This window comes from Coregonus clupeaformis, chromosome 16, assembly GCF_020615455.1.
Source record: "Coregonus clupeaformis isolate EN_2021a chromosome 16, ASM2061545v1, whole genome shotgun sequence".
In the NCBI taxonomy this organism is placed as follows: Eukaryota; Metazoa; Chordata; class Actinopteri; order Salmoniformes; family Salmonidae; genus Coregonus; species Coregonus clupeaformis.
In genome coordinates this window covers 3,199,833-3,224,312 of record NC_059207.1, presented here as the reverse complement: position 1 = coordinate 3,224,312, position 24,480 = coordinate 3,199,833, and the positions used below count along the sequence as shown (strand labels likewise).

General features: G+C 46.6%; 1 protein-coding gene across 2 annotated transcripts in view; it reads left to right on the top strand.

The window, feature by feature from the left end:
- Positions 1-24,480, top strand: part of dnah2 (dynein, axonemal, heavy chain 2) — a 224,362-nt gene that overhangs the window by 61,132 nt on the left and 138,750 nt on the right. For both annotated transcript variants that reach the window (XM_045225583.1, XM_045225582.1), the window contains exons 20-28: positions 2,533-2,725; positions 7,393-7,593; positions 7,881-8,037; positions 8,120-8,294; positions 12,567-12,730; positions 12,963-13,124; positions 13,767-13,870; positions 16,331-16,487; positions 17,665-17,747. In XM_045225583.1, the coding sequence (XP_045081518.1) occupies positions 2,533-2,725; positions 7,393-7,593; positions 7,881-8,037; positions 8,120-8,294; positions 12,567-12,730; positions 12,963-13,124; positions 13,767-13,870; positions 16,331-16,487; positions 17,665-17,747 (1,396 nt within the window). The remainder of the gene's footprint in view (positions 1-2,532; positions 2,726-7,392; positions 7,594-7,880; positions 8,038-8,119; positions 8,295-12,566; positions 12,731-12,962; positions 13,125-13,766; positions 13,871-16,330; positions 16,488-17,664; positions 17,748-24,480) is intronic.

Sequence of the window (24,480 nt, the reverse complement as noted above, 5' to 3'; positions counted from 1 at the left end):
ATCCCCCTCACTCCATCCTCACCCCTCACTCCATCCCCCTGTCCATTCATCCTCACCCCTCACTCCATCCCCCCGTCCATTCATCCTCACCCCTCACTCCATCCCCCCGTCCATTCATCCTCACCCCTCACTTCATCCCCCCGTCCATTCATCCTCACCCCTCACTCCATCCCCCTGTCTATTCATCCTCACCCCTCACTCCATCCCCCTGTCTATTCATCCTCACCCCTCACTCCATCCCCCTGTCTATTCATCCTCACCCCTCACTAAATCCCCCTGTCCATTCATCCTCACCCCTCACTCCATCCCCCTGTCCATTCATCCTCACCCCTCACTCCATCCCCCTGTCTATTCATCCTCACCCCTCACTAAATCCCCCTGTCCATTCATCCTCACCCCTCACTCCATCCCCCGTCCATTCATCCTCACCCCTCACTCCATCCCCCTGTCCATTCATCCTCACCCCTCACTCCATCCCCCTGTCTATTCATCCTCACCCCTCACTAAATCCCCCTGTCCATTCATCCTCACCCCTCACTCCATCCCCCTGTCTATTCATCCTCACCCCCTCACTAAATCCCCCTGTCCATTCATCCTCACCCCCTCACTCCATCCCCCGTCCATTCATCCTCACCCCTCACTCCATCCCCTGTCCATTCATCCTCACCCCTCACTCCATCCCCCCGTCCATTCATCCTCACCCCTCACTCCATCCCCCCGTCCATTCATCCTCACCCCCTCACTCCATCCCCCGTCCATCCATCCTCACCCCTCACTCCATCCCCCGTCCATTCATCCTCACCCCTCACTCCATCCCCCTCACTCCATCCTCACCCCTCACTCCATCCCCCTGTCCATTCATCCTCACCCCTCACTCCATCCCCCTGTCCATTCATCCTCAACCCTCACTCCATCCCCCCGTCCATTCATCCTCACCCCTCACTCCATCCCCCCGTCCATTCATCCTCACCCCTCACTCCATCCCCCTGTCCATTCATCCTCACCCCTCACTCCATCCCCGTCCATTCATCCTCACCCCTCACTCCATCCCCCCGTCCATTCATCCTCACCCCTCACTCCATCCCCCGTCCATTCATCCTCACCCCTCACTCCATCCCCCCGTCCATTCATCCTCACCCCTCACTCCATCCCCTGTCCATTCATCCTCACCCCTCACTACATCCCCCTGTCCATTCATCCTCACCCCTCACTCCATCCCCCGTCCATTCATCCTCACCCCTCACGCCATCCTCCTGTCTATTCATCCTCAATCCTCACTCCATCCCCGTCCATTCATCCTCAATCCTCACTCCATCCCCCGTCCATTCATCCTCACCCCTCACTCCATCCCCCTGTCCATACATCCTCACCCCTCACTCCATCCCCCTGTCCATTCATCCTCACCCCTCACTCCATCCCCCTGTCCATTCATCCTCACCCCTCACTCCATCCCCCGTCCATTCATCCTCACCACCTCACTCCATCCCCCGTCCATTCATCCTCACCCCTCACTCCATCCCCCTGTCCATCCATCCTCACCCCTCACTCCATCCCCCGTCCATTCATCCTCACCCCTCACTCCATCCCCCTGTCCATTCATCCTCACCACCTCACTCCATCCCCCTGTCCATGCATCCTCACCACCTCTTCACCCCACGCCCTTGTTACCATACCTCCTCCTCCTCTTCATCCTCTGCTTCTTCACCCTGACCTTATTCTCTCATTCTCTCACCGTTTTCTTCATCCTCTCTCCTCATCTATCCATTTTAAGCAGCTCTCCCGTCAGCTGTCTCCTGGTTTGATTGACAGCAGGTCGTCCACATGGAGTATCTAGGCTTTGGCTTTAATCAAACAGTCAGGAGATGGTGGACTGGAGCAGGCCAGAGGTAGCCCCTCTCCATAGCTCTGAGTGTGTGTGTGTGTCCAGCCATATCCCATCGAGGGGGAATGCTCGTACAGCTACTGCTGTTAGCTGCTGAACCCCAATCAACATAGTCTAGTTGATCCCTAGTGACACGCGGCAGGCTGTAAAACATGTTCACTCATGAAAAGCCTTTTTTAACAAGTGTAAGTGCCTGTTACAATGTGTCAAAGGTGCGTCAACTCACTGTATTTAACAACGAATGTGTGGAAGCATGCACTATGTAGTCGAGTGTACAGTTACTGTATGTATCTACCATATGGTGAGCTTGTGGTAGAAGGTGCCTTTATCCACAGATCTCAGATCAGGTTGACATACTCCAAGTTGTAACCATAACCATCTTAATTGATTTATCCAGGCTTGTCTCATTGAGATAAACATATATTTGGCAAGAGAGAGGATGGACTGAATTTAAAGAATAAAAAATAAATATCTGTATCAGTTAGGGGCTTCTACTTACTCCATATAGTAATATCTTTGGAATCCCCTCTCTCTCTCTCTCCCTCCCCCCAGAGCAGGATAAGGACATTTCAATATGCTCCTCTATAAATATAATGTGCTTTGGCCTGTTTTACATGATGATTCCTCTTTTTCTCCTTCTCTAACCCCAGAACAAGATGAGGAGATCGGTAAGATTCAGGCAGCGGTAGCAGCAGGAATGACGGCCAACGCAGGCCACCTGCAGGCTTACCTGAAGACCTGGGACAAACACAGAGAGATCTGGGAGATCAACAAGGACCCCTTCATCAGGAGATACCAGCGCCTCAACCCCCCCGTGTCCTCCTTCGACGCCGACATCGCCAGGTTTGACCCTCTAACAGCTAGGGAGGGGAAGGGTGTGTTGCCAGATCAGTGTTTGCTTTAGCTTTAGCAAACTCTGTTGTTCATTGTAATGAATTACAGTTGTGTTGGCTAAAATAAGAACAGATGTGTGTCACGTACGTTAAGGAACGGGACGGACCAAGGTGCAGCGTGAAAGGCGTACATGTTTATTAAAGAATAAACACACGACACAGTAACCAAAATAACAAAACTTAACCGTGACGGTCCAAAGGCTAACACACACGCCTACAACAGGAACACAACAAAAACCCACAACACAGGCAGGAAAACTGGCTGCCTAAGTATGATCCCCAATCAGAGACAACGAGCGACCGCTGCCTCTGATTGGGAACCACACCCGGCCAAACATAGAAATACGAAACCTAGAAATTCACACCCTGACCAAACTAGCTAGAATACTATAGGCCAGGGCGTGACAATCTGGCAACCAGGTAATCTACCTCAACAGGGTTGGAAGAGTAGAAGTTGTCCTTAGCCAGTCACAGATCTAGGATCAGCTTACACTACAAAACTGACCTTAGCTACATAGCCACGGGAAGATGTTTTGAGTTTTAAAAAAATACATATTTGCAGGCTAACAATAAAATACAATACCTAATGTGATAAGTAGCCTAAGCATAGGACAACATTTGGTAACAGTAGTTACTGCAGCCTAAAGTAAATTAAAATACATTTGCCAAAATGATATAATTACTCCTGTCTATACATAAATAAATAAAATCATTCAAAATACAGAGGATCATTAGCTTCTTTTAAGCTGTGGATTGTTTCAAATCACAAGCGTGTAGGTCTAGATGCCTAGTTGGGAAGCCCGTTATTTGGGCTGCGCGCTTGGCAACAGACCTAGCTGAAGTGAGATGAGGCTGTCAGTGAAAAGCAATGCATCTAAAATATGTGTGAAGATAATGTGTCTCGAGTATAATTGGAAATGTTGAGACAAGAAGAAGGGGAGGGGTGGGTGGCGTAGATATTGGATCTTCTCTCTCCAGAATGCGCTCAGCTTTCTCCCGCCAATTCTTGCGCATTTATTGTTTTTTATTGTGTTAATTGTTTGCCCTTTGATAGTTTATTTGATAAATTCCCCATTACACACACTGAGTGTACAAAACATTATGAATACCTTGACATGGACTGACCAGGTGAATCCAGGTGAAAGCTATGATCCCTTATTGATGTCACTTGTTAAATCCACTTCAATCAGTGTAGATCAGCGGTTCCCAAACTAGAGGTCGCGCCTTGACCCAGGCTGCACTTGACTGTTGCACTTGAATCATTCCCACGGTGAACGGCTAAGCCTGCTACGCTATGAAACCACACACTATTGCAGTGACTTTGATATTACCGGTCACAATTGATATGGTGAAAGCAATGTGTGGGGAGGCAGAGGCACAGAAACTCACATCAATACCTTTGTCAGATAACACTGTGAAACTAAGAATTGATACTATAGCTAGAGGAAACTCTGACTGAATGACTCAAATTCCCCACCTTATGCTCTCTAAATGGACGTTAGCTGTGAGGGCCGAGATGCCCATTCATTGACTTTTGTTCGCTTCATGTCGGGGGATTCTATTCACAAGAACAGATTGTTCTGTCGATGTTTCCCGAGCATGAAATGGCACAGAGGATGTTCAGTTTGCTGAGTGGCTATATTGGCGAAAAACAGATTCCATGGGATCGAATGGTGGACTTTTGCACAGATGGGGCTACATCTATCACGGGACGGCGGGCAGGCCTCTGCATTCTAGTTCTGAATTTGTCTCCCTCTGCCATATGGACGCATTGTATGATACACCCACTGAGCTATAATGGATACACCGAGAGCAACTGGCGGCAAAAGAGCTGAGCACAGAACTCGGAGATGCGCAGCAGGTAACTTCGATTGTAAACTACATCGCGCGCGCCTGTTCGCAAAACTATGTGGAGAAATGGGATCAGAGCATGACAATGTTCTATTTCACACTGAGGCTTAGTGGTTATCGAGGGGGAATGTCGGAAAGATTTGTTTACTTGAGAGAATAACTGTTGTGATTCGCAATGGATGTCAAAAACGGATTTTGTTGACTTTCTGTGTAATGAAAAGAAAATGTGTGTCCTTGCCTATGTAACAGACATATTTGGGAAACTGAACGAACTGAACGCAAGCATGCAGGGGAAATACAAAAAAATTATAAAGATGAGTGACCGAATCAGCGAAATCCGTTTGACTGTGATCCTGGCTCAGTTGACATGCCGGTAAGTGAAACCGAACAGCTGATGGAGCTGTCATGTGACCGAATGCTGCAGACAACACATTCACGGGTCATTATGGAGGCGTTTTGTTTCCTGACTCAAAGGGAATACTGTGGCGTCTCCCTCTGTGCATTAAACTCATGGTATGCAGATTCAGTGCTCTCGTCTGCATTAAAAACAAATATAGATCCAAGTTGGATGTCAATCAATCAATCAATCAATTTTATTTTATATAGCCCTTCTTACATCAGCTAATATCTCGAAGTGCTGTACAGAAACCCAGCCTAAAACCCCAAACAGCTAGTAATGCAGGTGTAGAAGCACGGTGGCTAGGAAAAACTCCCTAGAAAGGCCAAAACCTAGGAAGAAACCTAGAGAGGAACCAGGCTATGAGGGGTGGCCAGTCCTCTTCTGGCTGTGCCGGGTGGAGATTATAACAGAACCATGCCAAGATGTTCAAAAATGTTCATAAGTGACAAGCATGGTCAAATAATAATCAGGAATAAATCTCAGTTGGCTTTTCATAGCCGATCATTAAGAGTTGAAAACAGCAGGTCTGGGACAGGTAGGGGTTCCATAACCGCAGGCAGAACAGTTGAAACTGGAATAGCAGCAAGGCCAGGCGGACTGGGGACAGCAAGGAGTCACCACGGCCGGTAGTCCCGACGTATGGTCCTAGGGCTCAGGTCTCTCAGTTGGCTTTTCATAGCCGATCATTAAGAGTTGAAAACAGCAGGTCTGGGACAGGTAGGGGTTTCGTAACCGCAGGCAGAACAGTTGAAACTGGAATAGCAGCAAGGCCAGGCGGACTGGGGACAGCAAGGTGTCAGCATGCCCGGTAGTCCTGACGTATGGTCCTAGGGGCTCAGGTTCTCAGAGAGAAAGAGAGAACGAGAGAATTAGAGAGAGCATACTTAAATTCACACAGGACACTGGATAAGACAGGAGAAGTACTCCAGGTATAACCAACTAACCCCAGCCCCCCGACACATAAACTACTGCAGCATAAATACTGGAGGCTGAGACAGGAGCGGTCCGGAGACACTGTGGCCCCATCCGAAGAAATTGATTGATTTAATTTGTACTTTTAGATTTCTATCATTTTAAATCCGATTTGTATTATTAACCATGTGACAATAATTTTGAGAAACAAAAACGTCATTATTTAAATGAAACTGTTCCACGAAACTGGCACGCAGATCAGTAGAAATGGTAGGATAAATTGTAAGCTTCCCTAAACTTGGAACTCACGCGCCACCTAGGAATAGAGCGTTGTGAACAGAGCACACATTTCTTTGTACTGCATAATTACAACGGGTGTGTGTGAGAGAGTGAGAGAGAGAGAGAGAGAGCATGTGTTGCTTGCTAGACTAGTGGGTTAGTACACCTACGTGTTTGACATGGGCAGGAGCAGGCCTGTGAGCCGAGGGCGAGAGAATGCCATGTTCCTAGTTTTATATTATTCCCATTCCCTTTCCCTTTTCGCCTAGAATTGTAAACTAATAGAAAATAGAAGTGGAAAACTATTGCGAGCACTGCTCCAGATCACTTGATATCCACCACAAGGGGGAGAGAAGAGGGGAGAGGAACAGAGAGGGAGAGAGACTAACTAAACTGTCTATCGTACAACAGAGCGCGTGTCTGACTCCAAACCCCCACAACTGAATAGATCAGAGCATATCATGAGCGCACGGATCATTTTTAATTGCAACAATACAAATGCAGCCCAAATTCCTGCCGTTTTCCCTTACCACCAGGGGGTGCTGCACCCCTACTTCCCGCGGCTGTGCTTAGATGAGCATCTAGGAGCAGGTTCATCCTACTCCCACGGGAATGGATAGAGAAGAGAGAGGGTCCAAACCAGACCCAACTGTCCCTGTGTCCTGTCCGTTAAACATATAGATCATGTCATATGGATGTGCATGGTAAACATGTTGGAGACTAGCAGCAGATGAGACGATGAGACAGTCAGTGAGAGTGTGCAATATGTCTGAGATACTGTAAATGGTTGGAGAGTCAACACTCCATGTGTGTACATCACACGCCGGTCTGGCTCAGCAGTTTCCTATTGACTCGTGTCAATAGAACAATCAGACCATGTTGCTTTGATCCTTTGTGGTCTTTTGTTTGATGGTAATTCATTTAGCGTTGTATTTTAGTGTACTTTACTGTATTATACAGTACAGTATTGGACATAGATAATTATGTTAGTAAACAAAGTATAATCTTTAGGCTACAGAGGAACAGTGTATTGGTTCCTATTGAAGTCAAAGTACGGTCTTTATCTTGTACATATACTTAAAAATGTACACATCTTCACTCTCTCTTTTTCTCTCTCTTTCTCTCTCTTTCTCTCTCTCCCTCTCCCCCCTCCCCTCCCCCCTCTCCTCCCCCAGGTACACGGAGGTGGCCAACAACGTTCAGAAGGAGGAGACGGTGTTGAGTGTTCAGTTTGTGCTGCTGGACTGTGCTCCCCTGAAGTTCAGCCTGGTGCAGCACTGTAACGAGTGGCAAGGCAAGTTCACCCAGCTGCTCAGCCTCATGGCCAGCACCAGGCTCAAAGAGCTGCACATCTTTCTGCAGGAGAACGCTCTCAGGTGGGTGGGGAAGGTGGGTTGTGGAGGGTGGGGCTGGGAGTGTGTGGATTCCACTTTATAAAAGGTTTATGAAGAGTTTATGGGCCTTAAAGTTGTAGTTTGTTTAAAGTGGGACAAGTGTGTGTGGTGTAAAGGCATATATGTGGTATATAGCTAGATTATAGGCCTTTTGATTTGTGACGTGTCATAAACGTTTTATTTGCAGACATCTTCAGAGTCCATAAATGTGTACTGTATGTGCTGTTAATGATTGAAAAGGGTCAATAAACTATTATGTGTGTGTCCAGGCTGAGCAAGCCCCCTCAGTCCCTGGTGGAGCTGGGTGAGAGTCTCAAGCTACTGGAGACTCTACAGGGAGACTTTCAGAAGATGGAGAGCCAGATACCTCCCATCCATGAACAGTTTGCTATCCTAGAGAAGTACGAGGTCACCGTGGACCATGCTGTGAGTAGCAGATGGACGGACACCCAACCCCCCCACCCCACCCCACCCCACCCGTTTTAACCCCCCCTCTCTCTCTCCCCAGGTCCATGAGATGTTGGAGGCTCTGAACGGGGAGTGGGTGTGGTTCCAACAGGTGGTGATAGACAGTGACATCATGCTGAAGAAACAGAAGGACAAGTTCAAGAGCAGCCTAATCTTCTCAGCAGAGGAGTTTAAGAAGAAAATGCAGACTACCGTCCAGGACTTCAGCAGCTCAGGTCATCTGCTAGCACAAATAGCCATACACACATATCTCACACACAGCCATACACAGTTATCTCACAAACAGCCATACATAGAGTAGATATCTCACACACAGCCATACATACACTAGGCAGATTATCTTACAGTATTTCTGCACGCCAGGGTTGGAGTCAATTCCATTTCAATTCAGGGGATACATTTTCTGTTTAATTCCTGTTAAGGAATATACAGTGAGGGAAAAAAGTATTTGATCCCCTGCTGATTTTGTACGTTTGCCCACTGACAAAGACATGATCAGTCTATAATTTTAATGATAGGTTTATTTTAACAGTGAGAGACAGAATAACAACAAAAAAATCCAGAAAAACGCATGTCAAAAATGTTATAAATTGATTTGCATTTTAATGAGGGAAATAAGTATTTGACCCCTCTGCAAAACATGACTTAGTACTTGGTGGCAAAACCCTTGTTGGCAATCACAGAGGTCAGACGTTAATTGTAGTTGGCCACCAGGTTTGCACACATCTCAGGAGGGATTTTGTCCCACTCCTCTTTGCAGATCTTCTCCAAGTCAAGGTTTCGAGGCTGACGTTTGGCAACTCAAACCTTCAGCTCCCTCCACAGAATTTCTATGGGATTAAGGTCTGGAGACTGGCTAGGCCACTCCAGGACCTTAATGTGCTTCTTCTTGAGCCACTCCTTTGTTGCCTTGGCCGTGTGTTTTGGGTCATTGTCATGCTGGAATACCCATCCACTACCCATTTTCAATGCCCTGACTGAGGGAAGGAGGTTCTCACCCAAGATGTGACGGTACATGGCGCCGTCTATCGTCCCTTTGATGCGGTGAAGTTGTCCTGTCCCCTTAGCAGAAAAACACCCCCAAAGCATAATGTTTCCATCTCCATGTTTGACGGTGGGGATGGTGTTCTTGGGGTCATAGGCAACATTCCTCCTCCTCCAAACATGGCGAGTTGAGTTGATGCCAAAGAGCTCCATTTTGGTGACTATGGTCCCAGCTGTTTTGAGATCATTGACAAGATCCTCTCGTGTAGTTCTGGGCTGATTCCTCACCGTTCTCATGATCATTGCAACTCCACGAGGTGAGATCTTGCATGGAGTCCCAGGTCGAGGGAGATTGACAGTGCATTTGTGTTTCTTCCATTTGCGAATAATCGCACCAACTGTTGTCACCTTCTCACCAAGTTGCTTGGCGATGGTCTTGTAGCCCATTCCAGCCTTGTGTAGGTCTACAATCTTGTCCCTGTCATCCTTGGAGAGCTCTTTGGTCTTGGCCATGGTGGAGAGTTTGGAATCTGATAGATTGATTGCTTCTGTGGACAGGTGTCTTTTATACAGGTAACAAGCTGAGATTAGGAGCACTCCCTTTAAGAGTGTAATGTTTTCTAATGTTAGACAGCCCACTGTAGCCAAACTACTCTTGATATATTCCATTACCCTTTGTGAGATATGAGATAGATGAGTGCAGGCGAAATTGACGCGCTGTCTGATGTAAGACAATGGCTACATACAGTACAGAGGGATACACACTGTATAAGGACATGTCAGTAGCACCATAGGGGTAGTGTGTGTGTGCGTGCCTGCATGTGCGCGCGCGTGTGTGTTTTGGTTTGTGGGGAGGTTGTCTCTTGTCTTGGTTGACAATGATCTTCCCAGCTGGTTTATAACATCACCCCCCCCCCCCAGAGGGCTGGATGGCATGTTCTCTGTCTCTCTCCATGTCTGACATTCTGTCTGTGCCATCCATCATTGTAGGGAGGTTTATTCCCTTCCTTTTGTTTATTCTGTTATTTTCTGTTTCCATTAAAAATCTGATTGAACTCGCTGCTCCTCCTCCACAGGCAAACACACACGCACGCACGCACACACACACACTTCTACGACTCAAAACAAGACGCCGTGCCAAACCGTATCAAAGAGGACAAACCTCCTGTCCTACTTTTCTTTTACCTCTCTCTCATCCCTCTCTCTCTCTCTCTCATCCCTCTCTCCCTCTCTCTCTCTCTCTCTCTCTCTCTCTCGCTCTCGCTCTCTCTCTCTCTCTCTCTCCTCCTCTCTCTCTCTCTCCCTCTCTCTCTCCTCCTCCCCTCTCCCTCTCTCTCTCTCTCTCTCTCTCTCTCTCTCTCTCTCTCTCTCTCTCTCCTCCTCCCCTCCCCCCCCCTCTCTCTCTCTCTCCCTCCTCTCTCTCTCTCTCTCTCTCTCTCTCTCTCTCCTCCTCCCCTCTCTCTCTCTCTCTCTCTCTCTCTCTCTCTCTCTCTCTCTCTCTCCCTCTCTCTCTCTCTCTCTCTCTCTCTCTCTCTCTCTCTCTCTCTCTCTCTCTCTCTCTCTCTCTCTCTCTCTCATGTGAACACAGAGAACTCACCACATCTGAATCGAAAAGTTTTAGACTTTCAACACATCTCGGAATGTGAACCATTCCCCTTGTCCTCACTGTGGGAAAGTTGTGCACGTTACGGTGTGCACGTTAGAACAGTCAAATTCATCATATCAAGTTCCACAAAGTCACCTCACTTTGTGTGTAATCACAATTCTATTCCACTGTTCTATTCCAGAACTTGTTGAAGGTTACTTCTCTCACCCCAGCCTTCCCGTCAGCTCAGAACCTGTTGAGAAGAGAATGGTGGGAATGTTTGGAAGGTGAAAACAATGGCTGTGACTGTGGCACTGGGAAGGTTAATGAGGCCAGCAGGCAGCCTTTGTTCTCTGGGACATTAGTATTCAGGTCCAGACCACCTCCACACACACGCACACACACACACACACATTCACTCTACAATAATAGCACAGTACACAGACGCGAGCACACATACACACACACACCACATTCTACAATAATAGCACAGTACACACACACACACACACGACACACACGATAATATCCCAGTCAATTGGGTCAGCCACATCATATTCATTCTCTGTGTGAAGGGCACATCACAGTCAAAGAGAAGAGAATGAACTGGTCTGATGGTTTTATACAGAGACAATCTCAGTCTGTGAATAGTCAATGAATAAAGTCCATCAAATTCTCCCATAGCCTTAGTACGTACCTCAACACTAGCCTGATCCCAGACCTGTTGAGTCGACAAGACAGCACAAACAGATCTGGGACCCGCACCAGCCCAATGCAACACGTATAGTATAGAGAGCTCTCCAGTCTAGTGAGGATTATAGAATCAGTTATTCCCTCATTACAACTCCAGTCACTACTAGTACCATCATGGCTGTAACAATAGCAGCAGGCAGTCGGCCAATGAAAGGCCTAATTGAATGCAGATAAGAGGCTGTGGTACAGTGCTGGTGGTGGTGGTGGGTCTGCCTCTGACAGCCTGGGAGTTGGGGTGGGGGCTGGGCCTGGGAGTTGGGGTGTAGATGGGGCCTGAGTTGGGCTGGGGATGGGGCTGAGTTGAGCTGGGGATGGGGCTGGGCCTGAGTTGGGCTGGGCTGGGGATGGGCCTGGGAGTTGGTCTGGGGATGGGGATGGGGATGGGGTCTGAGAGTTGGGCTGGGACTGGGGATGGGGCCTGAGAGTTGGGCTGGGACTGGGGATGGGGCCTGAGAGTTGGGCTGGGACTGGGGATGGGGCCTGAGAGTTGGGCTGGGACTGGAGGGCAGTGTGTGTGGGGTCATGGGAGTTCGGGGGCCTGGGGGACCTGGGAACCCAACCAACCCTCTCACAGGGGTTCACAACTCCCCTTTTTCTCCTCCTCTCTCTCGACCTCCCTCCTGCTCTTTATTTTATCTCTCCCCTCCTTCCTTCTCTCTCTCAACCTCCCTCCTGCTCTTTATTTTATCTCTGTCCTCCTTCCTCCTCTCTCTCAACCTCCCTCCTGCTCTTTATTTTCCTTTTCTCTCTCCTCTTCTCACCTTCCCCCTTCTTCATCCATCCCTTCCTCAGGGGGTTAAGTCGTGACACACTGACCTCTGGGCTGAAGCTGTGAAACAACATGAATGACACAGAGGGAGAAACACTTCTTCTCTACTTCCCTTTACCACACGCTGTTGAGTTAAACAGCACAGATTACCATCGCTGAGACAATCACACTGTTTCTCTACAGTGAAATCTGCTCAAGGTTACTACAGACAGTATTATACATTGTCACGTTTACTGCAGTTGAATTAACAGCTCTGCTTACAGTTTGCATGTATCAGTATCTCTCACGTGTGTGCAGTTGTGTGTGTACTGTGCTGTATATGTATGTATGTATGCAAAGTATACACATTATAAGGGATCATGTATTCATGTATGTACTGTGTGTACTGTACTGCAGGTCCGTTTGGTAGTGTGGTGACGTGTGAGTTGGCCCTGGAGAAGGTAGCAGCGCTGAGAGGCCAGCTGGACACGCTGAAGGGGGAGGAGGGATCCATCCGCCACGGCCTGGGCATCTTCAAGATAGAACAGCCCTCCTCTAAAGATGTACAGACCCTGGAGAAGGTACTGTAGAGAAGGCCCACTATGAGAGGGGTGCATGGTCGCACATTACATAGATGAGGTGACAAGGGATTTCCCCATTTATTTTTCCATTCATGTAGAGAGGAAGGAGGACCAAACAATCGGATGTTTTATAGATAAGCCCCTCCACCTTCTGAAGTCACAAGGTAGGATCGTGGTAGGATGTGCATTGCGCTGTAAAGGTGATGTGCGTATGTGCTGTGTTGTGTTATAGGACCTAGACTACCTGCAGCAGGTGTGGGAGATCACCCAGCAGTGGGATGCCCACTGGGATGAGTGGAAGGCGGGTCAGTTTGTCACCCTGCAGACAGAGAGCATGGAGAACACCGCCCAGGCCATGTTCAAGAAACTACACAAACTCAGCAGGGAACTGAAGGTCAGTGTCTGTCTACCACAGCTACAGTACACATGTCAATTATTCTACTCTATGTTCTTTCCAATGATCTACTCTGGATTGGTAATGCTATGTATTGGCCGTTGAGAGGCTTTGAAGCCACCGGTCGGCCATATTGGAATTAATGGAATTCTACAGTATTTCAATTAAATGTTTCAAGGACAAAATTATATGTATTTAAATATTTTTTTGTTGTAGTTGGGACAGTAACATTAATACAAAAAAAAGATATATACTTTAAGGAAAATGTTTAAATATATATATATTTTTTATGTTGAACTCACATAATATAATTTAAAAGTATGCACTAAGGTGTCTGTAATAGAATAAATGTGTCAAAAACAAATGTAGACATGAATTAATTCATTTCTATAGCTTCCTGGTTTCAATACAGCGCCCCCTGTTAGTCATCCAGGGTTTATACACATCATTGGTTCTATCAAAGTACTCTGCATGGTACTGTACTTTTCCCTCATGCGCTATCAAAGTCCAAAACTGCTTGTTGATTCAGAATGACACCAAACAGGTCCCTTGCATTTGTTGTGCAATTTTGGTCATGAAGTAGACTTTGTATTTTGTTATGTAGTAAACTTTTGCAGTGTTGTTGTTGTTGTGTGCCTGCAGGATAAGCAGTGGGAGATAGTTGACTTCTCTAAGAACAGGATTGACCAGTTCAAGAGAACCATCCCCCTCATCTCTGACCTGAGGAACCCAGCCATGAGGGACAGGTAAGGCCAGGAGAGAATAATATGTCCTGCTGACAGTCCTCACCTCAAATACTGTGTAGAAGTCCACTTACATTCTCATACACAGACAGTGCAGTCTGCTCCTCCCATAGCACTCATTCTCCTCACTGTACTTTGAACCTCAAATACACTACAGCAGTTAGGAGAAGAGCATCTGCTAAATAACTCAAATGTAAATGTAAAGTAAACACATCGCCTCATACAGTTCAGTACAGTATTCTCCCCCCCAAGGTTGTGCTTCTCTGTACAATAATGTCAAAAACTCAGCAGGGTTTTCTACAAGATGTCTATACCTACCTGTGGATTTCTAAGCCTTCAGCTCTTCCCCAATTACCCAGTTCTTCCCCATGTGATGCGTGATTTGAAGGAGTCAGGCGCAGGAGGGTAAATCACAGTATACAGAGTTTATTCCGTAATACATTGTTATGCAGGATAGCGTAAACCAGTCCAGTGTGCAAAACAGGCGCACTGGAACAAACATGCACACGGGGAAAATACCCTGGCAATACAAAATACTGAGCTCAACCGAGCTACTAATCCTCACAATGAACAATCACCCACAAGGACAAGGGGGGCAGAAGGAACACTTATACACGTACTAATGAGGGGAATATGAACCAGGTGTGTGTAATTGACAAGACAAGACAAATGGAATGATGAGATATGGAGCGGCAGTGGCTAGAAGGCCGGTGACGCCGAACGCCGAAGCCTGCCTGAACAAGGAGGGGAGGCAGCTTCGGAGGAAGTCGTGACACCTCAATCTTTTTTCTCCGTCCCTTCCCCAGTTCCTATCCTCACACTGAGCCAAGGGGGCTGGCGCCAGTCCCTGCCTGGAGGATTGTAAACACTCACTGGGCTCCCCCAATTTTTTTTCACTCACTTTCCTGGAGGTTCTACAGGACATCAGTTCCTCCTAAAGGAGAGAAAGAGATCTGAGTGCAAGATGGTGGGGTTGGGTTGGGTTGTGTGTCTGGTCTGGTCTGTAGTTAAGGAAGGGCGGGTGTTTTGGGGTCCTAGTCACGACTTCACTTCCTCCCATCAGCCCCCCTCTGATTGGTTGTGGCGTTCCCAAAACAACGTTCCCAACTTCCCATCCATCCAGCTCGATCCGGAATGTTTTGACAGGGAACCTAAAGACAGGGAGAGGGAGAGAGAGAGAGGGACGTAGAGAGAGAGAGATTTCCGAGATAACGTTGTGGCCTATCGGCACTGATGTAACCTTCTGAAAGATCCTTCCTGACTGGGCCGCGCTCTGGGGAATAGAAGAAAATAAACAGAGGATTACATCTGACGGAGAGAGAGAAAAAAAGCTGAAAACGAGAAAAGACAGAAAGAGAAAACACATTTTCTATTGTAGAGAGAGAGAGAGAGAGAGAGAGAGAGAGAGAGAGAGAGAGAGAGAGAGAGAGAGAGAGAGAGAGAGAGAGAGAGAGAGAGAGAGAGAGAGAGAGAGAGAGAGAGAGAGAGAGAGAGAGAGAGAAGAAGAGAGAGAGAGAGAGAGAGAGAGAGAGAGAGAGAGAGAGAGAGAGAGAGAGAGATGGGAGGAGGAGAGCGCGAGGGATGAGAGGGAGGTAGAGAGAGCAAGATGGTGGGGTTGGGTTGGGTTGGGTTGTGTGTCTGGTCTGGTCTGTAGTTAAGGAAGGGCAGGTGTCTTGGGGTTAAAGTCAAGTGGTGCTAAGGTACCGTGGTGCTGTGGGTCTCTAAGGGGTTTCCTAGTGAGAGGAATCCAAGCTGTGATTAAATGGCAGAACATAGCCAGAGGCTGACTTCTGGCACATATTCCTTATCTATCCTCTTCCTCCTTCTCCCTCCTCCTCTTCCATTAATACTCCTCCTTCAATGTGTCAATATTATCAATCACCATGACAGTCAGTGCTTTGACCCACTAAAGTTATAGGACTGCATCCATAATATCCAGTTACATGATGGTACCACACCCTCCATGTTTTTATAACTGTAAGCCTCACTTCACACAGACAAGATTGAATACAATATAATATAACTACCCAACTTGATAGGAACATTGGACCTGTGGTATGATCCCAAAAGTAATCCAAGAAAATGACATCAAACATCAAACATTGGTAAATCTGGTCTCTACCAGTCATTTCTTATTTTTGTCAATAAAGTTTCTTATACATTTTTTATCAATATGACATTACACCATTACATAACACTAATAACAACAAAAACATAACCAACAAGACAGCAAACAGGACAGCACCTTTCAACCATATATCAGTGGTTGGAATATTAAACAGCAAATAAAAATACATAAATAATAATATACAAAAGTAATAAAAAATAAAATAAAAACACCCAATACACATACATTTAAACATCCATCCCTTCAATACGCTCTTTCCTCCCCACTCCTCTACCTTCATACTCTACAGTGTGTGTCCTGTTGAGCTGGTGACTGTTCGTGCTTGTTGTTGCCAGGCACTGGAAGCAGATCTGCCACGAGGTTCAGCGGTCGTTCGACCACACCAGTCCAGAGTTCACCCTGGAGAAGATCGTGGCCCTGGGCTTGGAGCAGCACGCTGACAAGATCTCTGAGATATCCGGAGCCGCCAGCAAAGAGCTCTCCATAGAACAGGTCAGAGTCAGACCCTTCTCCTTTACACTCTCTCTCCCTTTCTCTCACTCTCTCTCGTTCCCTACCTCTCTCTCCCTCTCTCTACCTCCCTCTCTCTCTCCCTCTCTCTCGTACCTACTGTACAGGATTAACAGCAAAGTGTCGTCTTTTCAATAGCACGTTAATCATGGACTCCCAGTCCCAGCATCTCTCAGCCTCTAGGGTCTGAAGGTTCAGTCATCGGAGCCTTTTGCTTTGGTTATAAGGGACAAAGGTCCAAATGTAATTACTCACTCCTGATCTTGGAAGTCTTCAGGGAGTGTAATGGCACCTCATCTGTGATCACAGCATATCAAAGCATTCAGTAAGGTCAGTATAGTGTTAGAATGATGAATGGCCCACAGGTGCAGTGTACATCTGCTCTTATAACCAGGGTAGTTGGGGTCACTTCCATTTCTATTAAGTCAATTTGTGACTGAATTAAATTGGAATTGACCCCAAACCTGATTATAACCCCCAAGTACAGTCTTAACTAAGAACCATAAGGGGTTAAGTTAGCCTGGTCCCAGATCTGTTTGTGCTGTGTAAGCATCTCTGAGGGTCTCTCTCTCGGTCTCTCCCTCTCCCCCCTCTTTCTTTCTCTCTCTATTCCTCCCTTCCCTCCCCCCAGCAGCCTTTAACCCTATGAATTCCCAGACACAGCGCTCCCCTCTCACAGAGGTTACATCAACACAGATATGGTGTGTGAATACCATCGGCCGCCAGGGAACAGAGGCATTTGAAATAGCCCCCTTGCCCTCCCTCCAAGCCCTCCTAGCCCCTCAAACCCCAACGCGGTTCATTGAGAAGTCATGGAGGAGGAGAGGGAGAGAAAAAAGAGAGAGAGAGAGAGGGAGGGAGAAAATAAAATGGGTAGAGACACCATGGCCATGTAATGCCTCTCACTGTAGGTACCTGCCAAGATCAATGGTTTCCTGTCTTAAGAGCTGCTTCAAGCTGCTGCTGATTCAGAAATCATCATAAAAGAAGGGGTGCAGATCAGATCACCCGCAACACACAAGCACACGCACACGCACACGGTCGCATACACACACGCACACACGCGCCCTCCAGCGCCTCTCAGAATTTGCACTTGAGATCAGTTCCGTCTGTTAACATTAGCATTCAAACGTTGACTTTTTTTCTCTTCTCCTTCCAGTCGCTGGAGGGCATCTCCATGACATGGGAAGAGACGTCCCTGGACATCGCACCTTACAAAGACAAGGGCCACCACAGGCTGAGGTAAGTCAGTCTGCCCCCGCAGGGGAGGGAAAGAGGGGTCAAAAGTCACAGAGTTAAAGGTCAGGGGTCAGAGAGATGCATGTCACCCCAGTAACAAGGCCTCAATGAAAAGGTTACTTGCCTCTTTGCGTTTTGCCCGAGCTGAACAAAAAAATATTCCCCCTTGTGAAATTCAGGGCTCGTCATTCTGGGCTGCCCGTTGGCCCGGCAACTTCTGCCGAGCTCACCGGGCCAGTTAAACAAACTTTCATATGGCCCACTTGGGCCAGTACAACTCCAAAACAGAAAAAAAAAATATATTTGTATTTCATCCTTCACAATCTTCCCGACGTCTGATGCTTCACACTTGTTATCAACCAGCATTCGGTTTCCGAGGCTACATCCTGGATACTCGCGCCAGACCCGTCTCAGCGGAGGCGGGAAGCTCATCAGTTCAGAGTTGAACATCGGCATGTGCATTCAAAAGGACCTCCACCTGCTTTTCAGTCTTTTTTCATATCAGACACAGCGATGACATAACTAGCAAAGAAAGATTTACTTAGGCCTACGCTAAGGAGCTGCTTGCTTGTCAAGACATGAATATTATTTACACAAATCACTTGCTGGGTAAGTTAAATACAGGAATAAATACAGAATATTGTAATAATGCTATTCTGTAGTCTATATAATTGTTTAAAAACCATATTAATTCCCGAAGCAGTTAATGAGCTATGCCGTTTATTAATTAGCTGAATATCAACTGTCGGGTGGTAAGCGCGCGCAACTCCTCACACAGCTGGTTGCTTTGCTGCGTGGAAAGAAACGTGTTTTAATAAGCCCAGTCACTCCGCAACATTCCTAAATGCAATCTCGGGAAAAGACAACAGTTTTGACGACAGTTATTGAAAAGAGCAGGATCCCAGCTTTACAGCTGTATGATTTATTTGTCAACACCAATTTTTTGCGCAATTGGCAGCGTTTTACAATCCTAGTATCTGGCATGACCATTTATAAAAAGTCAGCGGGAAGCGCATCGGCCATTGGAATGCATAAACGGTAGGCCTATATTCACTGTAAAGTTCACACAATTACACTGTATTTATAAACACTGTAAAAATCACATGATTTTTTTGGTGCCACTGGGAGTTTTTTTTTTAGGACATTAAACCATCAACAAGATCATATTTAGAGTCTGTGATCTAGCTAATCAAATCAATTCAAATTTTATTTGCCACATACACCGAATACAACAGGTGTAGACATTACCGTTAAATGCTTACTTACAGCCCTTAACCAACAATGCATTTATTTTTTTTACTAAAAAGGTAAAATAAAACAACAACAACAAAAAAGTGTTGAGAAAAAAAGAGCAGAAGTAAAATAAAATAACAGTAGGGAGGCTATATACAGGGGGGTACTGGTGCAGAGTCAATGTGCGGGGGCACCGGCTAGTTGAGGTAGTTGAGGTAATATGTACATGTGGGTAGAGTTAAAGTGACTATGCATAAATAATTAACAGAGTAGCAGCAGCGTAAAAAGATGGGGTGTTTTGGGGGGGCAGTGCAAATAGTCCGGGTAGCCATGATTAGCTGTTCAGGAGTCTTATGGCTTGGGGATAGAAGCTGTTGAGAAGCCTTTTGGACCTAGACTTGGCGCTCCGGTACCGCTTGCCGTGCGGTAGCAGAGAGAACAGTCTATGACTAGGATGGCTGGAGTCTTTGACAATTTTGAGGGCCTTCCTCTGACACCGCCTGGTATAGAGGTCCTGGATGGCAGGAAGCTTGGCCCCAGTGATGTACTGGGCCGTACGCACTACCCTCTGTAGTGCCTTGCGGTCGGAGGCCGAGCAATTGCCATACCAGGCGGTGATGCAACCAGTCAGTATGCTCTCGATGGTGCAGCTGTAGAACTCTTTGAGGATCTGAGGACCCATGCCAAATCTTTTCAGTCTCCTGAGGGGGAATAGGCTTTGTCGTGCCCTCTTCACGACTGTCTTGGTGTGTTTGGACCATGATAGTTCGTTGGTGATGTGGACACCAAGGAACTTGAAGCTCTCAACCTGTTCCACTACAGCCCCGTCGATGAGAATGGGGGCGTGCTCAGTCCTCTTTTTTTTTCCTGTAGTCCACAATCATCTCCTTTGTCTTGGTCACATTGAGGGAGAGGTTGTTATCCTGGCACCACACGGCCAGGTCTCTGACCTCCTCCCTATAGGCTGTCTCATCGTTGTCGGTGATCAGGCCTACCACTGTTGTGTCGTCGGCAAACTTAATGATGGTGTTGGAGTCGTGCCTGGCCATGCAGTCATGGGTGAACAGGGAGTACAGGAGGAGACTGAGCACGCACCCCTGAGGGGCCCCCGTGTTGAGGATCAGCGTGGCAGATGTGTTGCTACCTACCCTTACCACCTGGGGGCGGCCTGTTAGGAAGTCCAGGATCCAGTTGCAGAGGGTGGTGTTTAGTCCCAGGATCCTTAGCTTAGTGATGAGCTTTGAGGGCACTATGGTGTTGAACGCTGAGCTGTAGTCAATGAATAGCATTCTCACGTAGGTGTTCCTCTTGTCCAGGTGGGAAAGGGCAGTGTGGAGTGCAATAGAGATTGCATCATCTGTGGATCTGTTGGGGCGGTATGCAAATTGGAGTGGGTCTAGGGTTTCTGGGATAATGGTGTTGATGTGAGCCATGACCAGCCTTTCAAGGCACTTCATGGCTACAGACGTCAGTGCTATGGGTCGGTAGTCATTTAGGCAGGTTATCTTAGTGTCCTTGGGCACGGGGACTATGGTGGTCTGCTTGAAACATGTTGGTATTACAGACTCAGTCAGGGACATGTTGAAAATGTCAGTGAAGACACTTGCCAGTTGGTCAGCACATGCTCGGAGTACACGTCCTGGTAATCCGTCTGGCCCTGCGGCCTTGTGAATGTTGACCTGCTTAAAAGTCTTACTCACATCGGCTACGGAGAGCGTGATCACATAGTCATCCGGAACAGCTGGTGCTCTCATGCATGCTTCAGTGTTGCTTGCCTCGAAGCGAGCATAGAAGTGGTTTAGCTCGTCTGGTAGGCTTGTGTCACTGGGCAGCTCGCGGCTGTGCTTCCCTTTGTAGTCTGTAATAGTTTTCAAGCCCTGCCACATCTGACGAGCGTCAGAGCCGGTGTAGTACGATTCAATCTTAGTCCTGTATTGACTCTTTGCCGGGTTAGAGTCCCGCACCTTGAAAGCGGCAGCTCTACCCTTTAGCTCAGTGCGGATGTTGCCTGGCTTCTGGTTGGGGTATATAGGTTGGGGTATGTACGTACGGTCACTGTGGGGACGACGTCAGCGATGCACTTATTGATGAAGCCAGTGACTGATGTGGTGTACTCCTCAATGCTATCTGAAGAATCCCGGAACATGTTCCAGTCTGTGCTAGCAAAACAGTCCTGTAGCTTAGCATAAGTGTCATCTGACCACTTTTTTATTAACCGAGTCACTGGTGCTTCCTGCTTTAGTTTTTGTTTATAAGCAGGAATCAGGAGGATAGAGTTATGGTCAGATTTGCCAAATGGAGGGCGAGGGAGAGCTTTGTATGCGTCTCTGTGTGTGGAGTAAAGGTGGTCTAGAGTTTTTTTTCCTCTGGTTGCACATTTAACATGCTGGTAGAAATTAGGTAGAACGGATTTGTTTCCCTGCATTAAAGTCCCCGGCCACTAGGAGCGCTGCCTCTGGATGAGCGTTTTCCTGTTTACTTATGGCCATATACAGCTCATTGAGTGCAATCTTAATGCTTAATGGTTTGTGGTGGTAAATAGACAGCTATGAAAAATATAGATGAAAACTCTCTTGGTAAATAGTGTGGTCTATAGCTTATCATAAGATACTCTACCTCAGGCGAGCAAAACCTCGAGACTTTCTTAGTTTTTTATTTTGTGCACCAGCTGTTGTTTACAAATATACACAGACCGCCACCCCTTGTCTTACCGGAGTCAGCCGTTCTATCCTGCCGATGTAGCGTATATCCCATCAGCTGTATGTTGTCCATGTCGTCGTTCAGCCACGATGAAACATATTACAGTTTTTAATGTCCCGTTGGTAGGATAACCGTAATCTTAGGTCATCTAATTTATTTTCAAATGATTGAACATTGGCTAATAGGATGATGGAAGAGGCAGGTTAGTCGCTCGCCGTCGGATCCTTACAAGGCACCCCGACATACACCACGATATCTCAGTCTCTTTCTCCTGCGAATGACGGGGATTTGGGCCTTGGCGGGTCTCTGTAGGATATCCTTCGCGTCCGACTCGTTGAGGAAAAAATCTTCGTCCAATACAAGGTGAATAATCGCTGTCCTGATATCCAGAAGTAGGGGTGGGCGATATGAGCTAAAATTCATATCACGATATTTTCCACTGTCCAGACGATATCGATATGATATCACGATATATGACGTAAAAAAATATGAATCACATTTTAATATCCCTTCTTGGTTAAATTATATTAGTTAAGGAAAAATATGTATTTGAACCTTATATAACCAGAAAGAGTGAGGCATTGGACCGTATGGACCTGAAAAGTTTTTATTTGTATTGTGCAAACATGCATTCCGTAAACATGAGGTAGGTAGGCCTATATATATATATATATATATATAAATTAGATATTAAGTAAAATTAAATAAAAAATAACAGGAGATAAAGAAAATAAGGTAATTACAAATTCAAATACGTGTGTTTGTTTTGGCTACGGTCCGTAGATATGTAAAAAACTAACCGTTTGAAACTAAACCTTTCAAGCCTCAACCATCAATTATCAACAATATCAACAAATCTTCACTAGAACTTTCTTCACAAGTTCCGTGCCAGGAATACCAGCATGTTGACTGTTTCTGGCTTTAGTGCTGCCCTGTGACATGTCACCACATTGCCCCCAGTGCTGAATGCCCTCTCAGAGGGGGCACTTGTGGCAGGGATGCATAAGTATTTCTTTGCCAGACAACTCACACGTGGAAAATTAGATCCGTGAAATCGCCACCACTCCAAAGGATCAGACTCGCTGTCTGCTGCCGTTGCCAGAATGTAGCTATTCAGCTATTGCTCAATGATCTGCCTCTCTGAACATGAGGCAGGTGCACTGCTGGTCTGCTTAAAAGAAGCTCCCAAGGCTCTTCTTGGGCTTCTTGCCTGATTGATGAGCAGTGGAAGCTTCTTTCTCCCTGTCAGTGTGATCCTCTGCAAGAGACGATTTTCCCAGGGCTGTGTTCTCCACCAGGAGGGCTTCGGTCTCTGAGGCAGCTCTCACCTTAAAAAATGAAAATAATTAAACTTTATTTGTATAGCACCTTTCATACATAAAATGCAGCCCAAAGTGCTTTACATTTGAAGCAATAAAACAAGAACAAATGAATAAATACCTTAATGTCCTCCAGTTTCTCAGCGGACATGTACCTGGTCTTGAACCTTGGATCTAGAAAGGTAGCCATGGAGAGCAGCTCATCTGTTGCAGGGTCAGTGTACTTGTTATTCAAGTAATCAAGAACCTTGATCTTGATCTCTTTGGTCAGTTCTGTATCGTCCTTGCTCAGATTTAGAACCTCTGCATTTAACAGATTGATGACAGGCTTCAAATAGGACACGCTCACATACGCTTCTCCTGACAGGGCATCTGTAAAGTCCTGGAGTGGCTTCAGTGCTGCTGTGACTGATTCCAAGACCTGGATGTCTTGCCAGGTAGGTACAAGGTGCCGTGTCTTTTTGTCCCCTGCCAGGACCTGTGTAATGGCCTTTTCCTGCTCCAGGACTCTTTCCATCATTTTCAGACGAGATCCCCACCTTGTCGGAGATTCTGTGATGAGCTTGTGCAGGGGCAGGCTTAGTTCATTCTGTGCTGTCATCAGGGCCTTCTGCTTTTTCCAGCTGTATGAGAACGTGCTAACCACCTTTTTGCAAACCCCTGTGGCCCGGGAAATCGCACACCCCTGTGGCCCGGGAGCGTTTTGGACACTCCTCTCTGGAAATTGGGAATAAGAAATCAAAATAATAGGGTGAAAAATAATCGAATCACAATACAATAATAATTAATAATAATGCATTTTTATATAGAAATCACAATACAATATAACTTTTAATCTTTGTTTGAGGATTTACGGCATTTACATTCAACTGTTACACATTTTACAAATCTGATGTGCTTAGATTTAGCCTACGGTACATGGCTGATGTGAGCTGTATTTTTTCTTAATAATAAGCATCATACAGGGTAGGCCTAGGCTACAGTCCTGAAACTTACCAATAGCATTGTGCAGCCTGTGTCCGAAACATCCAAGGTTTGCCCACTTGTTCAGCTGCAATGCCTTGATCATGTTCGATCCGGCTGTCGGTCGTCATACAAACTTGACGCGACTCTTTTAATCCCCAGGACGACAGTATGTCCCTCAGCCCACCTGCAATTATTTCCCGGTGTGGTCGTCTGGGAAATAAGACGTCTGTAGGCACTTACTTTTCAGTTTCCAGTCACCGTCTATGTAATGGATTGTGAGGCTTATATAAGGTTCTGTGGTACGACTTGACCATAGATCGGCAGTAGTGGAGAAGAATGGAATGTTATTTATCTCACTGTAAACTCTGTCCCAGCATTCTGTGTAAAGCTGTGGCAGGCATTTTTGGCTAAAATATTTGCGGCTCGGGATCTCATATCTTGGGTCCAGAGTTTGAATCAACTTTCTGAACCCCTCTTTCTCCACAGTTTGAATCGGTACCATGTCCTTCGCTATGTGA